This window comes from Podarcis tiliguerta (genome assembly GCF_965153285.1).
Source record: "Podarcis tiliguerta genome assembly, chromosome: 16".
In the NCBI taxonomy this organism is placed as follows: domain Eukaryota; kingdom Metazoa; phylum Chordata; class Lepidosauria; order Squamata; family Lacertidae; genus Podarcis; species Podarcis tiliguerta.
This window is the reverse complement of record NC_139549.1, coordinates 38,242,567-38,261,151: the sequence shown is the minus strand read 5'-3', so window position 1 is coordinate 38,261,151 and position 18,585 is coordinate 38,242,567. Positions and strand designations below refer to the sequence as shown.

At 48.7% G+C, this 18,585-nt stretch overlaps 2 protein-coding genes across 3 annotated transcripts in view; both read left to right on the top strand.

Moving 5' to 3' along the window:
* Positions 1-1,090: 1,090 nt before the first annotated feature.
* PSMD9 (proteasome 26S subunit, non-ATPase 9) lies at positions 1,091-9,020 on the top strand. The gene is made up of 6 exons (XM_083418426.1): positions 1,091-1,329; positions 2,546-2,648; positions 5,159-5,352; positions 5,960-6,061; positions 7,264-7,352; positions 8,659-9,020. The coding sequence occupies exons 1-6, from the start codon at positions 1,207-1,209 to the stop codon at positions 8,684-8,686; spliced, it is 639 nt and encodes a 212-aa protein (XP_083274552.1). The 5' UTR covers positions 1,091-1,206; the 3' UTR covers positions 8,687-9,020.
* A 2,116-nt stretch (positions 9,021-11,136) lies between these two features.
* The window catches only part of CFAP251 (cilia and flagella associated protein 251), a 34,656-nt gene continuing 27,207 nt past the window's right edge, over positions 11,137-18,585 (top strand). The window contains exons 1-5 of one of the 2 annotated variants that reach the window (XM_083418169.1): positions 11,137-11,292; positions 12,251-12,561; positions 14,140-14,679; positions 16,693-16,833; positions 18,291-18,400. In XM_083418169.1, the coding sequence (XP_083274295.1) occupies positions 12,307-12,561; positions 14,140-14,679; positions 16,693-16,833; positions 18,291-18,400 (1,046 nt within the window). In that variant the 5' untranslated portion in view covers positions 11,137-11,292; positions 12,251-12,306. Of the gene's footprint in view, positions 11,293-12,250; positions 12,566-14,139; positions 14,680-16,692; positions 16,834-18,290; positions 18,401-18,585 lie in introns of both variants that reach the window. The other variant, XM_083418170.1, reaches the window with a different exon arrangement.

Below are 18,585 nucleotides of genomic sequence, written 5' to 3'. Positions count from 1 at the left end.
AATTAAAAAAAATATGAATTCCTGGAGCAAAAGGCTGTCAATGGCTTCCAGTCCCAATGGCTATGTTACCTGGCTGAAGGCAGCAGGTGCCTCTGAATGGCACCTGCTGGGGCTGACAAGAGGGACAAGGGCTCTTGCGCTCAGCTCTTCCTTTGGGGCTTCCCGTTAGAGCAGCGGTTTCCGTTGGGAGCGTAGATCTTAATTCGTTCTGGAGGTCTGTTCTTAACCTGAAACTGTTCTTAACCTGAAGCACCACTTTAGCTAATGGAGCCTCCTGCTGCCGCTGCGCTGCTGGAGCACAATTTCTGTTCTCATCCTGAAGCAAAGTTCTTAACTCGAGATAATATTTCTCGGTTAGCAGAGTCTGTAATCTGAAGCGTATGTAACCCAAGGTACCACTGTACCTGGCAAAAGCAAGCTCACACCTCTCTTTGAATTTGTATACATAGTTAAGAGGCTCGTTTATAATTATATTTTGGGGATGATTCATGTACTTATTTAAGGGCATTGTTTTATACTTTCTGGATGTCCATGGGTGTAGCCAAAGAGGGGCAGGCAGGCAGCTGCCTCCCATTCAATCAAGTAAATAAATACAAAAACTTAACTGAGGTTCTGCCCCCCCCAAACCCCATAAATCCTGGCTACACTCATGTGAATGTCCCATGATCATATTATAAAGTAGTTGTGTTCCATATTATGTAGATCAATCACTGCCAACAGTTTTTTTTTCTCAATGTATTTCTTATCAATAAAGAATTTGGTGTGGCGAGAGCAAATCTTTATTTTGAAAGTGTGGTCCAGAGAGAAGAGTTTGCGAACTCCTTGATGACGGGCAGAGGACAGCAACACCCGCCCCCCCAGGCCCGGGACCTCCTGGTTCGCCGGCGCATGACACGTGTCTATATAGAGCAACCTCACTTCCGCATATGGGGGGGGTGCAGGAGGCGGGAAAGCCCTTGCGCAGGACGCACCCGCCTTCCCGGGCCCTCTTCACACGTGCACAGAGCCTTCCCCGCCCGGACGCTGCGGTCGTCACGTGTGAACCGCCTCTCGCCGTCACGCGCAAACCCCGCCTCTTCCTGCAGGAGGCCCCGCCCAGCAGCCCGGCCGTGACGCGGCTGTTTTGGCTCCTCCGTCGCCCCGGGGCTGCTGTCGCGTCCCTCGCCGGGCCTCGTTGACGGAGCCGCGCTTCTCCCTCCTGCCGGGATGTCGGCGCAGGACGAGGCTCCGGAGCCCAAGGGCATCTCCGTCAGCGACGTGCAGCTGCTGCTGCGGAAGAAAGACGAGCTGGAGGCCCAGATCCGAGCCTATTACGGAGTCCTGGAGGACGTGAGTAGCAAATAGGAGTATAGCATCTAGATCAAGGGAAGTAATAGTGCCACTTTTATTCTGCTCTGGTCAGACCTCACCTGGAGTACTGTGTCCAGTTCTGGGCACCACAGTTCAAGAAGGACACTGACAAACTGGAACGTGTCCAGAGGAGGGCAACCAAAATGGTCAAAGGCCTGGAAACGATGCCTTATGAGGAACGGCTAAGGGAGCTGGGCATGTTTAGCCTGGAGAAGAGGAGGTTAAGGGGTGATATGATAGCCATGTTCAAATATATAAAAGGATGTCACATAGAGGAGGGAGAAAGGTTGTTTTCTGCTGCTCCAGAGAAGCGGACACGGAGCAGTGGATCCAAACTACAAGAAAGAAGATTCCACCTAAACATTAGGAAGAACTTCCTGACAGTAAGAGCTGTTCGACAGTGGAATTTGCTGCCAGGGAGTGTGGTGGAGTCTCCTTCTTTGGAGGTCTTTAAGCAGAGGCTTGACAACCATATGTCAGGAGTGCTCTGATGGTGTTTCCTGCTTGGCAGGGGGTTGGACTCGATGGCCCTTGTGGTCTCTTCCAATTCTATGATTTTACCTCCCGGGCCGGGTGGGTTGGGGCCTCGCTCGACTGCCTGCTCCGCCCCGGGGTCTCGGCAGCAGCAGCAGCAGCCGCCCCGCGATCCTAGGGCAACCCGGGGAGCTGCTGCGACGTCGTGGACTCGCCCTCATTGCCCTGGTGAGTTTGCCGCCCTGCCCTCTGCACGCCGTTGTGTTTCACTACTGCGTTGCCGGGGGTTGGGCTGGATGACCCTCGGGGTCCCTTCCAACCCGATGATCCTTTGAGGGTACCTGTAACATTGCAGCGGTTGCAGCGCTTGGTGTCTTTTAATGCTACCGTGGTCACCTCTTGTTTTTATTATGTGTTTTGATCTGGTATTTTAATCTTGTGTACTACCCTGAGGCCTACGGATAAAAGGCAGTATGATTAATAATAATAATAATAATAATAATAATAATAATAATAATAAACAACTTTCAAACTAAGATCTCTGTTAATAGCAATGCTATACCTATCTGGAAGTCTCATTGAACTCAATAGAGCTTACTTCTGAGTAGACACGTGTAGGATTGTACTGTAAAGGAAAGAGGATTTTAAGCTAATACATTATCTGCCCTATTCAGGAAAAGGTCTCAAAGGGGTAATTGTGTTTTTTCTTTTTATGCTGCAGCAAAAAGGTGTCGGGATGAACGAACCACTTGTGGATGTTGAAGGCTATCCACGTGCTGATGTGGATGTCTATCAAGTCCGGACGGCAAGGCACAACATCATCTGTAAGCAACAGTCCACAATTTAATTGATTTGCAGCCTGGGTACGTTTACTTGGGTATGCTTACTTGGTAGTCAGCTGCACTGTTTTCAGTGGGGCTTACTCTCAGGTAGCATTCTGTGCATGGGATTGCAGCCACAACACATGAGTTCAGAGGGGCTTAGATTGGCTTGCCCACCAACCTGAAAGGAAGATATTACTTTAATGGGGTGGGATGTTCTATATGGCTGGACAATATCTGGTTTTCAGCATTCTGCTATATCCCCAGTTAATATACCGATATATCACAGTGTCTGAAATAAGGATGGAGCTATGCAGAGGCCTCAGTTGGTTCATGTTTTTCCCCGTATCATGATTTTTGCTGGCACCTGCTCTTCTGTTTTGCTGCCCCCTGCATGAAGCAGGGAAGAGCAGAGCTGGCAAGAGTTAACCGCAGGTGCAGAAACGAGAGGAGCATTGGCTGGCTTCACAGTTTCCCCCAAAATTTTGATTTTTGCATAGCACATACACACAGAGAGAATGATTCATGATATATTGCCAGGTCACAAATTAGGAAACCGATATCATGGTATGGACTTCAAACTGGTTTTGGACGATATGTCGCCCAGCCCTGGGGTTCTCTAAAAAGAAGCCTAGGATCAGCAACCTGTGGATAATGCTGTAATTCTGGTACAAGTGCAGATAAGGTCTAATGTGTAGAGCATCTAATGTGTAAAGGTTGTTGTTTTTTTTTACAGTCAAGTGATATATAAGTTTTATGAAATAAATAAATAATCCACTTTTCATTGCTTGAAATAAGAAGAAATAACCTAGTCCCAGTCACTATGAAGCCGTGTTAGAAACTCAGATATATAAGCTAATTGCCAAACGGCACTTGGGTTACGGTTACCATAACTAATTGTCTAGGCGCCTCTTTTAATGATGCCATTTATTTCTATTGTTGTTAATTTAATTTCTATACTGCTTGATATTTTAAAGGGGAAAAAATCACAGCAGTTTACAACACATTAAAACATCAAATAATCCAGAATAAAACAAAATCAAGTTTCAAGGGAAAAATTTCATATCCTTCTCTAGTTGAGATTTTGCTCTCCCCATGTTTATTTACCTGCTTAATAGGGGGTGAACCATGTACTCCTTGGAGAAAAAGGTGAGATATAAATGCAATAAATCAGCTGTTCTGCTTAAGAAAGCTGGAGGGGCCAGGCCGTTGGAAATGCCAGTTGCCAACCTGGCACCCAGAGATCTCCACAGGGTCACTATTGGAGCCCCAGCAGTAGTAAAACGCGCCTGGCACCTGGCTAATTTCTAACGCTGCTGTGAAGATAGGATTCAAAGCGGTGCGGGCAATATCCTCAAAGCCACAGGGAAAGGGGTTTTGAAGGCTTGGCAATGGGAGGCTGGGGCACCCGCACGTGGCCCAGGTCTTTGTCCTTCCACATGATTAATGCAATAAAATAAATCACATGAATTTGGGAAGCATGTGAACATTTGCATAACCTTGAAGGAAAGACCATGGCTCCATGGGAGAGTATCTGCTCTGCATGCTGAAGATCCCAGCTTCCCGTTGTGGCAGCATTTACAGGTGGACCTGTGACCAGGAAAGATTCCCTGGAGAGCTGCTGCCAGTCAGTGTAGACAATACTGAGCCAGATGGACCCAGATCAAATTTGGCTTCCTATCTTAGGAGAATCCAGCTGTGCTCTGATCAGATGTATAGTTCAAGTAATTTTGTTCCCATTTTTTGAGTTAAATATTATTTTGTTATCATATATAACAAATGATTAATATTTTATCAGGTTTATTCATCACTGTGTACCAAAAAAAAATCTCTAAGCAGCAGGGTTTTATAGGTTTATTGGTGGCTTAGAGACATTATTATTATTATTATTATTATTATTATTATTATTATTATCATTTATATGGAGTGTGCAAGCTTGTTTTCTGCTGCTGCAGAGGGCAGGACCAAACCAATGGATTCAAATTACAAGAAATGAAATTCTAAGTAATCATTAGGAATAACTTTCTTGGTGGTGAAAGCTGTTCAGCAGTGGAATGGACTCCCTTGGAACGTGGTTGGCCAGCCACCAGTGGTGGTTTTGAAGCAAAGGTTGGTGGCCTTCTGCCGGAGGGTCTTTAGCTGTGATTCTCGCATTTCAGGATGCTGGACTATATGGACCCTTTGAGTCCCTTAAAGCTCAACAATTCTGTGATTATTGTTGTTTGTAGACCATGTCCTGAGATCGCTCTGCCATTTCTCCTTTCATCCTTTTCATTCCTATACTGTACATTATTGTACTGAAGCCTCAGTACAAATTTCAAGCCAGCTTGAATCCGTTGCCTATTCTTCCATTGCCTCCCTTCCCGTCCGTTTCCTGCCAGGGACTCCTCATGCCTGTTCATCCCCAAGCGCATGTGTGTGGATGGCGTTGCTTAAAGAACCATGATAACTCAAGAGAACATCTTTCTGTTCAAATACATCTTGGGCTTACAGGAGCTTCCCTCTGCTTTCAGGTTTGCAGAATGATCACAAAGCCTTGATGCACCAGGTGGAACAGGCTCTGCACCAGCTCCACGCCCGGGAGAAGGAGAAGCGCGAAAAGGACGAGGCGGAAGCGCGAGCCGAAGCCAGGAGCCAGAGTCAGGTGTTGCCCCAGCCTTTTGCCAGGGTGAATGCCGTCACGCAGGGGTCTCCAGCGAGCTTCTCGGCAAGTATTGCATCTCTCTCACCCGTCCAGACCTCTGTGGGTTTGTTACTTGGCGAAGTAGAACCCTGCTGCTTTGGGCCAGTCGCCATTGATAGCCTTACCCTCCTCGGTGAATTTGTCTAACCTGCTTTGGAAACTATCCAAGCTGGTGGACTTTATCACATCTTATTTGTAATTTAGCTCTTCACTGCGGTGTGAAGAAGTCCTTCCTTTTGTCTGCCATGAATCTTTCATCCCCAACTTCATTGGATGACCCCACTGGATCCTGGCATGATGAAAAAGGAGGAAAAGTGTCCACACCATGTATAATTTTATTTACAACTGTCACGTTGCCCCCCTCCAGCTGTTACTCAGCCATTTGCATTTGGGATACGACACTGCTACCAGCTCCCACCCTCTGCCATAATCCCTGCACAGGATTTCAGGTGTCTGCAGCTTGTATTGCTCCTTTTGTATCCCAAACAATCATAATCTTGCTGCTTTTTTAATTTCTAAGGTTTGAGCAGTCCCCTGCCAAACTTAGAACAATGCTAAAGTACCGCGTACTGACTTTGGCTTCTCAAGGGGAAACCAGGGTGTATAATGTGTTCTTTGGTTTTCTCTGAAGGGGTTGCAAGTTGACGACGAGATCGTCGAGTTTGGCTCCGTCAACACTCACAACTTCCAGTCGCTGCAGAATATCGCCACTGTGGTCCAGCACAGTGAAGGGGTGAGCAGCTTTCCTCCCTCCCTCCGTGTCTGAAATGGGGTCTCGCCTTCATCCCCACAAATGCCCACAGAGCCTGCCAGTATCAGTGACCAGGTAGAAGGCAAACCAAGCCACAGTGCGGAGCATGTGCAGAGCGACACTTTCCTGAAGTCACCCGCTGATGCTGCAACAGGGCAGGAGACTGATAGCTGCCGTCCTCCTTAAAGCACTTGTGTCACACCTACTTTCTGGTGCCAAGCTAAAAAGGGGCTTCCATGCTGCTGCTCCTTTGAACACTGAATCAAGGGGGTTATTCCCTTTGGAGTCGACCCTTCAGTGATGACCTGGTGGTGGAAAACAGCACCAGCACTTGCTGTGAATCTGTAGCCCAGCCCAGAGGCACCAGTGACACAATTCCCACCTGGGAAGGCGCCACAGTCTGACTAATCATTGACATTGGTGTCCCAAGCAAGTCTACCAGGATGCATGGGGTGTGTGTGTGTCCATTGCCCTTCTGTGACTGGTTGATTTGTGTGTGTGTGTCTGTGTGTTTTTATGTTTTTTTCTTCTTTTTGAATTTTAAAATAAAAGCCTATAAATCTAACCCCACCTGAACACGTTATTAAAAGCCTTTTAAAACTTAAATGCCATTTAAGCTGACAAAGCAGTGGTTTATTTGGAAGCCTTTGAGTAAAGGTTCTGTGATCAGTCAGTAATGTGAAATGTAATACCAAGTGACTCAGAACTTTAAATCCTATAAAGTCCCTTGCCCTTTACTTCTGTGGCTGTATGATTTGTTGATTGGTGTGTGTATTTGTATGACATAGAATCATTTGGTGTTTTTATCTAATCAAGTTTATTTGCTGCTTAATCAGAAGAGACAAAGAAAAGTAGAGCTAAATATTTATTAAAATACCATTAAAAGAAGACAAAGAAACTTAAAAACAAGTACTGTAATAAAATGACATGTCTAGGTAGGCTTCCCCAATCAAGGTCTTTTAGCAGGTGTCTAAAATGATATGGCTAGGGCCCCTACCTGATGTTAATAAGTCCCCACTTTTGGCTGTGCCATAAGCTCAGCAATGAGGCACGGAGGACGTGGGGGCCTCCCCTCCCCCCCTGCACCTACAGCTCCCTTGGTCATTCCACAAGATATTCAGCCAGTTACGAAAACTGTCTTGGGTGCAGTGAGGACTCTCTTGTTTATTTTCTGCCCCCTGCAGCAACCGCTGAGTGTGACCGTGATCCGCAACAGTGAGAAGCTTCATTTGGGGCTCACCCCGAAACGCTGGAGTGGAAAAGGGCTTCTGGGGTAAGCAATCCAAAAATCAAAGGCAGAACTGACATCAACACCTTTGTAGCTGGTCCTGCATCACTCTCGTAACCTCAGTTCTGAACTCGGTGGCCAGCAGTGATTGGAATCTCTGCCTCTCCCTTCCATGCGCATTGATGTTTGGCCGCACTAAGGGGGACATGTTGGGAGAGGGCCCTCCTCCTCCTCCTCCCCTGTGACACATGTGCCTACCTGTACAATCCTGCCCAGGTGCCAAGAGCCTTCACATGTTGCTGGTGAATGAGAGAGGGCCTTCCCTCCTCAGAGAGGCTAACCTAGCTCCTGTTTAGACTTCCTGTTCAGACAGGCCTTTGGCAGCTAAGGGGCGGACAAATACTATGCATTTCATAATGCTGTTTTTTAGTGTCTGAAGCTGCCTTGATGAATTGAAGCTTGAGATAATGGTGGGATGTAAATAACTGAGTGAGGGAGAATACTCCTGCCTTTCAGAAGGGCTGTTGGGCTCCCAGTTGCCATCACCCCCGCCAACATGGCTGATTTGGGGTGGGTGGGAACTAGAGTCCAGCAGCGTCCCGAGGGCTACAGCTTCCCCTCCCCACCTGCTCTAGAGGTCCATACCCAGGGAGACACCCCCCCCCCCAATGAAGCAGCTGTTTGTGTCTGTGTCTCCTTCTCCAGGCAAGCTAAAATTGCATCCTGCAAGCACAAGGAGCTTCTGACCATTCTTGGCCATTGTGTGCAGAAAGCTGAGTTCTGCATGTAGCAGGAGGGTAGCCCTGGTCAACCTGATGCCCTCCAGGTGTTTGGGACTAAAACTCCCACCTGTGTGGGCAAGAGCTGATGGGAGTTGTAGTCCAAAAGGCCTGGAGAGCATCAGGTTGGCCCAGGGTGCAGGAGTTTGCAGCCTGTTTCTGGACAATCTGGTGGTTGCCTCTTGCATGAATTTCCCAGGGTTTGTGTCCCATTGCTGGCAGCCCCCTTCTCAGGGAGAGTCCTGAGGGGTCTGGTGTCCTGGCCATTCCCTGAACTCCAGCGTCTAGAATGGGTGTTGCACTTCTTTCCTTCCCTGCCCTTGTTTTGGGGAAATAACCCCCCCCCCGGCTTTTAACGAGGATCTGCAGTTCTTGACTAGCCTTGCCAACCATTTTACTTGTCCAACTTGCTCATTTTACTTGTGCAACTGTCAGGTAGATGCTCTTGTGAGTTACAACCCTTCCTCAAATAAAAAGTGCATGTCTCAGAAGTATGATCCTCTGAGATGTCTTATAATCAAAATATTAGAATTGCAGAAGGTCTCATATCTTTCTCTTTTCTTTCCCCCAAGTTGCAATATAGTCCCTCTGCAAAGATGATGTTTTTCAGTGAAAAAGCTCCAAAGTACTTGATGGCATCTCAACCTGGGTTTGAGCCCCTTAACATCTACCCGAAGAAGCCAGGATGTGGAAAGACAAACGCTGAGGCTTTGGTGTTGGCTGTCAAAAGGGGTTTGAATCTGACACACAGATGCTGTTTTGAAAGAGTTTAAAGGATTTAAAGGATTAGTTAGTCCTCCTGTTATGGTATTTGCCCCTGTTGTAAATAAAAGTTGGAAAGGGGAGCTTGTGGCTTTCTTACAGAATTGGATGACTTAATTCTGTGACATTTTGGTTTGCTTGGGAATTTGCCAATAAAAGTTTTACACCAGTAGTCATGGTGTCTTTCCATTTTCTTTTTTGTTTACTGTCGCATATCTATTGTCAGACCTGGAATGTTAATTCATGTTGGACTTTGTATTATCAGGTCATTTTGAATAAAGTTTTAAAAATAGGCTGCATGTTCCAGCTTAGACGGGGAAGGGACATAAGCTCAATGGCAGAGCACCTGCCTTGCATGTGGAAGGTCCCAAGGGCACTTCCTGGCATCTCCAGGTAGGGCTGGGAGAGATCCCTGCCTGAAACCCCCAAGAGCTGCTGCTGCAGGCATTGTAGCCAATACTTGGTATAATTACCCTTGGTATTAAGCAGCTTTCTTTGCTCCTAGAGTAACCAGCAGTATAGCCCTGTGCACAAAGGCATACTTGGAAAAGTCTCTGCAGAGGCAATACGTTCTAACTAGCAGTGGACACAACCCAACTGTTCTAATTTATATAGACAAATACAAACCATCACTGTGAGAAAGTATGTGGCCTGATAGCCTGTGTGCCTGTTTAGTCTCTGTTCCAGGAAGGGCAGTTTCAAGGTTCTGCCTGCTCTCTTTCTTGGGCTTTTATTTTTAATTTTTAACCAGACTGGGACCAAGCTGTTCTGCATCTAGAGGGTGCCTTTAATAGCCAGTCATTTTAATGACTGTTATGCATGGTTTTTAAAGGTTTCTTAAGTGCTGCACACTGCCATTGTGTGTGTATGTGAGTGAGAGAGAGACAGAGAGAGAGAGAGAATGACTGACTGACTTCCCTCAGAACAGCCCTTCAGACGTTCCTTTGTAAAATAAAAATAAAAATGGCCACCTTATCTGTTGGAGGACGAGGGCAGTATCCTGTCACCAGAGCTGAAGAAAGAATTAACTGCTAGTCCAGCCACGTTTCTGAGGGAAGAACCACCATGTCCTTCAAATGATGGCTGAAATTAGGTCAAGAAGCTCGGGTCTGCAGTAGAAGGATTATTAATTAATTAAGTAAGTAATTACCTGCCTTCAGAAGATCCAACGGCAGGACAGAACAATAGGAAATACAACTTTAAAAAACCATTTAAAATTAAATTAAAACGACGGCTAAAGTGGGACATTATATAATCTCAAGTACCGAAGACCAGGGTTAAGTAGAGTGTCTTTTGTCATGCAGTATATAAATATTGTGAAGTGTAATGAAGAAAAAATATGGTGTGATGAAATAAACTATTGAAAATGAAAATTATGGGTGAGAATAAAGACACAAGAGGGGAGAAAAGCCTTGAGCTTCTCTTCAAGATGCCAGGCTAGTTCAAAGCAGAGTGACATGCCAACGGGTAGAAAAAAACAGGTAAAATTATTGAAGAAGAAAACGAAACTTGTCATACAGGCAATAAAATTAGATAACCATATAGAACTTTTGTATCATGGGCTGAGGGAGCTGCGTATAGGCAGAAAGCAGAAGTATTTCAAAAAAGTGGAAAAATGGCAAAAGTGGAGAAGATGCTCTCCGTGATTGTGGATGTGTATATGCAGAGTAGAACAGGGAAGAATTCTCAAGGAAATCAGACTCGTGACAGAAAAGAAGGTAATAAAAAACAACCTTCAACGGATGCATGTTTGTGAACTAAAGGTAAGTAGCAGCACAGCATAGCAGTAAGAGGCTCAGGCTGGAGGCGTCCCGTCCAGCTGCGTCCACATCTGGAATAGCGATGCCCATCGACGCCTGGAAAAGGAGGTGTTGTGAGAAGTCTGGCCCCATAGGATCCAACTCCCAGGGCCGGAGGGATCTTCGCCCCCCGAAAGTGGATGGGCATTGCCACTAAATTATGTAGGCCGGGCTCACCTGGGGCTCCCCCACCAGTATTTTATTCAAGTCGCCCCCCCTGCAGAAAAGAGAGCGGACTTTCAGCCCTCGCACAAAGCGGAGCAGCGCCCACCTCCCCCCTCAGTTACCCAGGACCCCTTTCCCGACGCCTTCCAGGTGCGGGCGAGCACCTGCGCGCTGCCACGGGCGCACCTGCGCGGCGCTTCCCACGCTCCGCAAAGCGCACCTGGCTCGCGCAGCCTCTGAAAGGGAAAACGTTAAGCTCCGCCCTCCTTCTTTTCTCGGACCGCCATTGGTCTTTAATTTGCATAGCCCCGCCCGTCAACCCTCGCGCGCCGGCGAAAGGAAGGGGCCCAGGCTGCCGCCGGTCGCTATGGCAACAAGGGGAGGAAGCCAAACAGCTGCCCGTCCGGCAGGAGCAGCTGCGCGGCGGCTGACGAGGCCCGGGGCTCCTGGGGGGTCTGTTGCAAAGGGGCTGGGGAGGAGGTAGGTCGCTCCGCTGCCTCTACTGCCTTGCATATTCGTGCCCCTCCCTCTTCTCCCCAAGGAGCTGCACGGGGTGGTTCTCCCCCCCCATCTCCAATCCCACACCACAACAACCCTGCGAGGTAGGGTGGGCTGAGAGGCAAGGGCTGGCCCGAGGCCCTCACTCTGTGGGCAAAGTGCTGCCCAAGTGGGGGATTTGAACCCTGGTGGGTGGTGCTGTGGTCTAAACCACAGAGCCTCTTGGGCTTGCTGATCAGAAGGTCAGTGGTTCGAATCCCCGTGACGGGTGAGCTCCCGTTCCTCGGTCCCTGCTCCTGCCAACCTAGCAGTTCGAAAGCACGTCAAAGTGCAAATAGATAAATAGGTACCGCTCCAGCGGGAAGGTAAACGGCGTTTCCATGCGCTGCTCTGGTTTGCCAGAAGTGGCTTAGTCATGCTGGCCACATGACCCGGAAGCTGTCTGCAGACAAACGTTGGCTCCCTTGGCCAGTAAAGCGAGATGAGCGCTGCAACCCCAGAGTCATTCGCGACTGGACTTAACTGTCGGGGGTCCTTTACCTTTACCCTCCCGGGTTCTAGTCTGGCGCTCGTCGCCACTGTGCCTCACTGGCTCTCCCCGCACTCTGCTCTCCTTGGTAAGTGGGGCTAAGATTGTTGCCTAGAATATGAAAGACGTAAGAGCAGCCTAGAGTATTTTGTTCCTCATTAGTGGGCAATCTCAGGAGCTTGCTTCAGAATTATATATACTATATATACTGTATATTTTACAAAGTCGTTTTTCTGTTCTCTGTCCCTATGGACACCTCTTAAAGAGATGATGGCCAAACTTTGCATGGAGGTTTGTGACACCAAGGAACAAGTTGTTGTTTGTGTTTGGATACAAATGGGCACCACTGAGAACCAATATGGTAGATTGTGCTGTTCAAAACTGCACTTATTTATTTATTTGTTTCTTAAGAGTTCCTGAGTCGCACTGGGCACAAGACTGCTTGTTTCCAGTAAAGTTCCTTGGAGATGGAGGAAGACACCAATGAAACGGAACCCCCTTCTCAGGGGACAAAAGGATCGGAGGAAGTGACTGAGGCACCAAGAGAAGAGATGGAGGTTGTGGGTGCTGCTATGGACTCGGAGCCAAGCCTTCAGAGCCAGCCCAGTCCAGACAGGGAGACACCAGTGGAGGCCTCCCAAGATGTTCTCCCAGCAGAAACCAGCAGCTCTCCGAACCTACTGGAAACTTCCAACAACACTGCTGCCACCAGTTTACCTGGTGTAAGTATTCACACAAAGCATTTGTCATGGTGAGTCCCATAAATCAGCAGAGGTGCCCCAGTGGACCAAAGACACGGGGCTTTTTGTTCTGCAGTCGGGCACACAGCATGCAGCGTCCTAGGAAGCTCACCTTTCATTTTGAAATACTAATAATAAAAACATCATGTTTCTAGTTCTCATGAAAGTATTGATAGGCCTGGAAGTATTTGGGGTATTGCCGGGTGGACACCAGGGAGCAGAGATTCAGGGCTTTGCAGTTTGGGCTCCTGCACATGAAATTGATAAACTATTCAATTTTTGCAAGCACTTAAAGCAAACTGAAAAGGTATAACCGGCAAAGGTCTTCACAGCTGGACACCCCCTCTCCCCACTCTTTTTCAAAACTTTGGCTTTGTGAAGGTGCTGTCCTGAGAGGGATATTGTTGCTTATTCATAGGCGGGCAAGGAGACCAAAGTGGATGGCAATTTGCATTGAACTTGCAAGTACCTATTTATAAGTCTGTAAGTGCAGATTTAGGGACGCAGGTGGCACTGTGGTCTAAACCACAGAGCCTAGGCCTTGCCGATCAGAAGGTCATTGGTTCGAATCCCCGCAAAGGGGTGAGCTCCTGTTGCTCAGTCCGAGCTCCTGCCAACCTAGCAGTTCGAAAGCACTTCAAAGTGCAAGTAGATAGATAGGTACCACTCCAGCGGGAAGGTAAACGGTGTTTCCCTGTGCTGCTCTGGTTCACCAGAAGCGGCTTAGTCATGCTGGCCACATGACCCGGAAGCTGTACGCCAGCTCCCTCGGCCAATAAAGCAAGATGAGCGCCGCAACCCCAGAGTCATTCACGATGACCTAATGGTCAGGGGTCCCTTTACCTTTAAGTGCAGATTTAGGAATGATTGCCATAACTTAAATAGAAATACAAATTAGAATGAACTATTAGGCCATTTTCATGCATTTGTATGTATATAGCATTGCCCCCCCCCCCCCGTTAACCTATTATATACTTATCTATTTATTGTAACATTTGTACTCTGCTAACATTTATTTATTTATTATCTATTTATGTCATATGATTATACCCCTTGATTGCAAAAAAACCTCCAAGTGGTTTTCAAAAGGAATAAAACAATAAAATTATCAATAAAAACAGCTAAAACATTTTTAAAAATCAGTGATAATCTAAAAGCAAATAAAAACACATGTCAGCGTTCTACATGTCTGAACAGACTTCGCTAAATAAAATTGTTGTAAAGGGTACAGTGAAGGCATCTGCCTGAGGTCAATAGCCAGGGAGTTCTAAAGATTGATTCCTTACAACTGCGAAACGAGCATTGTGTGGCACCTGGGCCACTTCTGGTAGTAGTAGCAATGATGATTATACTAGGAATATAAAACATCTCATGATAGTAGGGAAATCTAGCCAGGGAACTTCTGGTGGTCAGTGTCAAGAGCTGTGGCCTGTCCCGTCTTTTGCCTCTTTTCTGGACTTGGTGGTTTCAAAGAGAGAACAGCCCTCTCTGACAATTTAAATCGAGAACTCTCCTCTGCAAAGCATGGTGTTCAACCCAAAACTTTGTTTTGCCTCTTAGGAAATAGCGGCTAAGCAGCCTTCAGAGGAGGAAGAGCCTGGAGTCCCAGAAGACGAGACCAGCAGCAAAAAGACTCAGGAGTCCCCCGCCAGGGAAGCAGCGGCAGCAGATGACCACGGTGCAGGTCCTGCTCTGGCTCTGGAAGGACGTGGCCTCATGCGCACCCAGAGTGTTGCCAGGAGAGAGGAGGCCGGGAGCCCCAGAGAGGCAGCAGTGAGCTTCAGAGAGCCCCTTGCCTCGGGACAAGCTGCAAGCTCCGCAAGCAGTGGTGGACCTGGCAGTCCGGCCACAAAGGCCGAGGCTGAGGTGAGCCACGAAGTCAACGCTGCCCTTGGAGGCACAGGACCCTCAAGTGAGGATGAAAGGGCCAGCCGGGAAACAGAGGTGAAAACAGCCCAGGGAGAGAGTGGCCCTTCCCAAGCACCGACTGCAGCCAGCAGCCTGACCCCAGCAGAGGGGCAGGAGGAGTCCGCTGTCTCTTCGGCTCTCCCTGGCATGACCTTAGAGGAGACCAGCAGGCCACTCTCGGTGCATCCACTTGTGAGTATTGCTCAGAAAGGGAGCGGCATCAGTAGAACAGTGGAAAGAGAGGCTCCACCTCAGTGGCGTAGCATGGGGGGTGCAGGGGGGGCCGGCCGCACCGGGCGCAACATCTGGGGGTTAGGGGGCGCAAATCCACGTGTTAGGGGGTGCAAATCCACGTGTTGGGGGCGCAAATTACTTGCCTTGCCCCGGGTGCTGACAACCCACACTACGCCACTGCTCCACCTTCTTTCTGTCTTCTTGCAGTAAAATACAATCACATCTTATGCACATTATAAACTTGTGCGACTTCACGCATGCGCGATGGAAGGTCAGTCAGTTTGAATCCCACAAATTAAATGAAAGCAAGGTTTTCACTGTGCAAAAAGAGCTTTTAAGCTCTCTGCCCTGCTTACTGGGACAGGCCATCTCATTTTGCCGTCTCTGAAACTGGGGGGATGATTGCACAACAAGATCTTGTGGGGACTTGGGCAGCCTTGTGAGATCTCGCGAGAGCATTGCCAAGCTGGCAGGCTGAGCGGGCCTTGCCCAGTCAAAGCTCTCTGTTTTGCTAGGGAGACAAGGCTCATGTGGTATGCCAGCTCTGGAAAAGAAAGGTAGGAAGGAGTTTGGATTTGATACCTCACTTTATCACTACCCGAAGGAGTCTCAAAGTGGCTAACAATCTTCTTTCCCTTCCTCCCCCACAACAAACACTCTGTGAGGTGAGTGGGGCTGAGAGACTTAGAGAAGTGTGACTAGCCCAAGGTCACCCAGCAGCTGCATGTGGAGGAGCGGGGAAGCGAACCCGGTTCACCAGATTACGATTCCACCGCTATTAACCACTACACCACACTGGTTTGCATTTTTGCATATATGCACCACACCCAGAACATGACCCCATTGTAAGATCCGGCTGTACTGAACATTTCTGAAAACCGATAAAAATTAATTGGCCAAAAAAATTCTGATTGTACTGTACAAGCGTTATTGGGAGTCACCCAGTCAAACATCAGTTTCATTCAAGGGCCCATCTAGACATTTTAAAGTTGTGCATTCATGATGGTTTGTGCTTGTGATGGTCTCAGGGCAGCTCTGTGATGGGATGTAAGGAGGCATCTTTCTCCATTCTGTCCTCCCCCCCCCCCCCCCAGTTTCTGTTCCACTGCCGAAAATGACGTCAGAGTACACTCACAATGGAAGCACATGTAACTTGTGCACATTCAGCTTTATGCACTTGGCAAAATTAAAAAGGAGGCAGAAAGGGGGTGAGTGTGCAGGGGGGGGGGGAAATCTTTGGCAATCCCACCCTCCATCGCAGCCAGTGTGTTTTGACTATACACGGTTTTGCTTTAGGTGCGATCCCCGGAACGTAACCCCCGTGTAAGTTGCGGGCTTATCGTTTTCTGTATCGTTTTCTGCTGTAGCGAAATGACTTAATTTACACAATTAATTATGTAAATTACATAAGCTACGTTGTCATTACATTATTCTACCGCATTTATTCCACAATGTAAATGTTGTTGCGGAAGACACCCAGACCAAAAAAACAAAAAATAAAAACCTAGTACCAGTCTGGAAGGGCACAAAATTCATGGTTGCATGCAAATTTAATTTATGGCATTTGTGGTCACAATATGTTTTTGATTGCTGCTGGGGTGTGTGATGTGCGTTTCCACACTTTCCATTTACTGCTGTGCACACTTTACGACAGGAACACTTAGCATACTGCTGCTGTATGATGTGATCTGACTCATCATTTGTAACTCCCTCCCTCTGCCCCGCCACTCTCCCTGGCACAGCCCCTCCCCCTCCCCAGAGTTGCCAACAGGCAGCTCCTTCAGCCCCCCCCCATTGCTGTCCTGCTCTGACCAGCCCCTCCATGATGCTTCCTTGGGACTCATTACCTGCACCAGTTGTGCTGTTGGGCTTACTTACCTCAGTAAAAAATTATGTTGGGGTGTGTTTGTGTCTGTGTATTTTTTATTTTTTTACTAAGCAGAGCCTCCCTGCTCTGTCTTTCTCTTTCAGAGTTTGTCTTGGGTCTTTGGCTATAACAGCGAACTCCCGGTTTTCAACCTGCTTGATGAAGACTACCGAGTGATCTTATATGTCTCCTCTCACACAGCCGTGATCCATGATGTCCTCAGGAACAGGCAATATCTCCTCCAGGTAGGGGTCAGTTCCGTATTGGTGCTGGAGAACCCATTTGTTCTCTCCTCCTCCCATCAGGCCAAATGAGGAGGAGGCTTCAGGCCGCAGAGGCAGATGGCAGGAGGGAGGAGGAGCCGTGACCTGATGCTGGAAGACAGAGCTGAGTGTGGCATGTGGCCTGTTTTGTTTTTGCTCTGCCAACTTGAGAGATTTTTCTGCCTGAGGCACAGAACAAGAAGGCGCCCCATCCCGTTCTTCGCACAGAAGCTCACCAAACGGGCAGCTGAGACGTGGTTCCACACTGGTGTTAGGGCAGCCATCTTGTGGTACCCCTCAGGGCAGCAGCCGGGCAGATTTCAGGGCGCACAGAGAGTTCTCCATCATCCCAACACCACTCCCCAGCTGCCCTATACTAGGTTCCTTCCGCTAGTATGCTGCCCTCAAGCACAGTGGAGGAAGTTTCCCTGCTGCCAGCGCTTCTGTCTGGTCAGCTTCTGCACATGAAACTGGACGGGGCGCCATCTTGCCCTGTACCACAGGTGAAAAAGGTCCCATGTCAGAAGGGTTTTTCCTGTTTGCTCTTCTTTCAGCTGCTTTGCCCTACCACCTGCCTGCTTGGCGGCACATCTTGCCTAACAGAGAGAACTGTAATCTGAAGTCGCCATGATGAAAACTGAAGGGTGGAGGGTTTTACTGTAGACGACTTAGTCCTGAGCACGTTTCCCTCTGGTGCCGCTAGCCATCGGCAGGGGAGGACCTTGGTCATATGGAGCTCTGTTTGAGGCCAAAATTCGTGGCCTGCAGCTCTCACGCTGCCTTCCCAAAGCTGGGCAAGCACTAACTAGGCTGGGGTAAGAATTCCAGGACCCTGTCAGAGCCCTCACGCCTCCGTCCCAAAGTACAGCGCTTACTAGGCTTTGGGAAGGCCCCCCTGTGTCCCCTGTAGGGAAACCTGGTGTGCTGCCCTAAGTATGCACCTGCCATTGGCAGTGGCCCCACTGAGATGCATTCCTTGACAGATTACCCGCAAGATTATGTCCCCAATAAAAAAACGGTCCAACATTTAGCATACCGGCTTGAGTGAGATCAGTGGCGTAGCGTGGGGGGTGCAGGGGGGGCCGGCCGCACCGGACACAACATCTGGGGGCGCGCGCTCGCACTCCCAGCTCTCTGCCCCTACCTGGCTCACTCACTCTCTCTCACTGCAGTGCTGGCTATGCGAATCCAATCCGAGCCGCCGGGTCGCCGCCCACTGGAGGGGAGGGTGCCAGGCGTGCGGTGTGGAGAGAGAGCGAGGGACTATCTGGGGGAGGGACAGTGCAGCGGGGGTGGGTGCAAATTACTTGCCTTGCCCCGGGTTAGGGGGCGCAAATTACTTGCCTTGCCCCGGGTGCTGACAACCCACGCTACGCCACTGAGTGAGATTTCCCATGAGCTGCCTCCGCAGGGCTCGCTCTCTTCCTTTGACTTTCCAGGGACACACAGACTGCATTTCCTGCATCTGCATAAGTGAAGACCGAAGGTGGATAGCAACAGCTGACAGGGGCCCCCAGAGCATGGTGACTGTTTGGGATGGATACTCTGCGTAAGCATCCGGTGGAGGAGGTTTGCTAACCATTTATTTCTGCGTTAGACCTCTCCCGCATTGGCCTTAGCTGCCAATAGTGTTGTTGTCGCGACTCTTAAAACTTGGTGAGTAATTGGGCAGCCGTAAAGCCAAGGTCTCGGCTGCATCTGTCCCACCAGGGCAGAAGTGAACCTGCTTCAGTT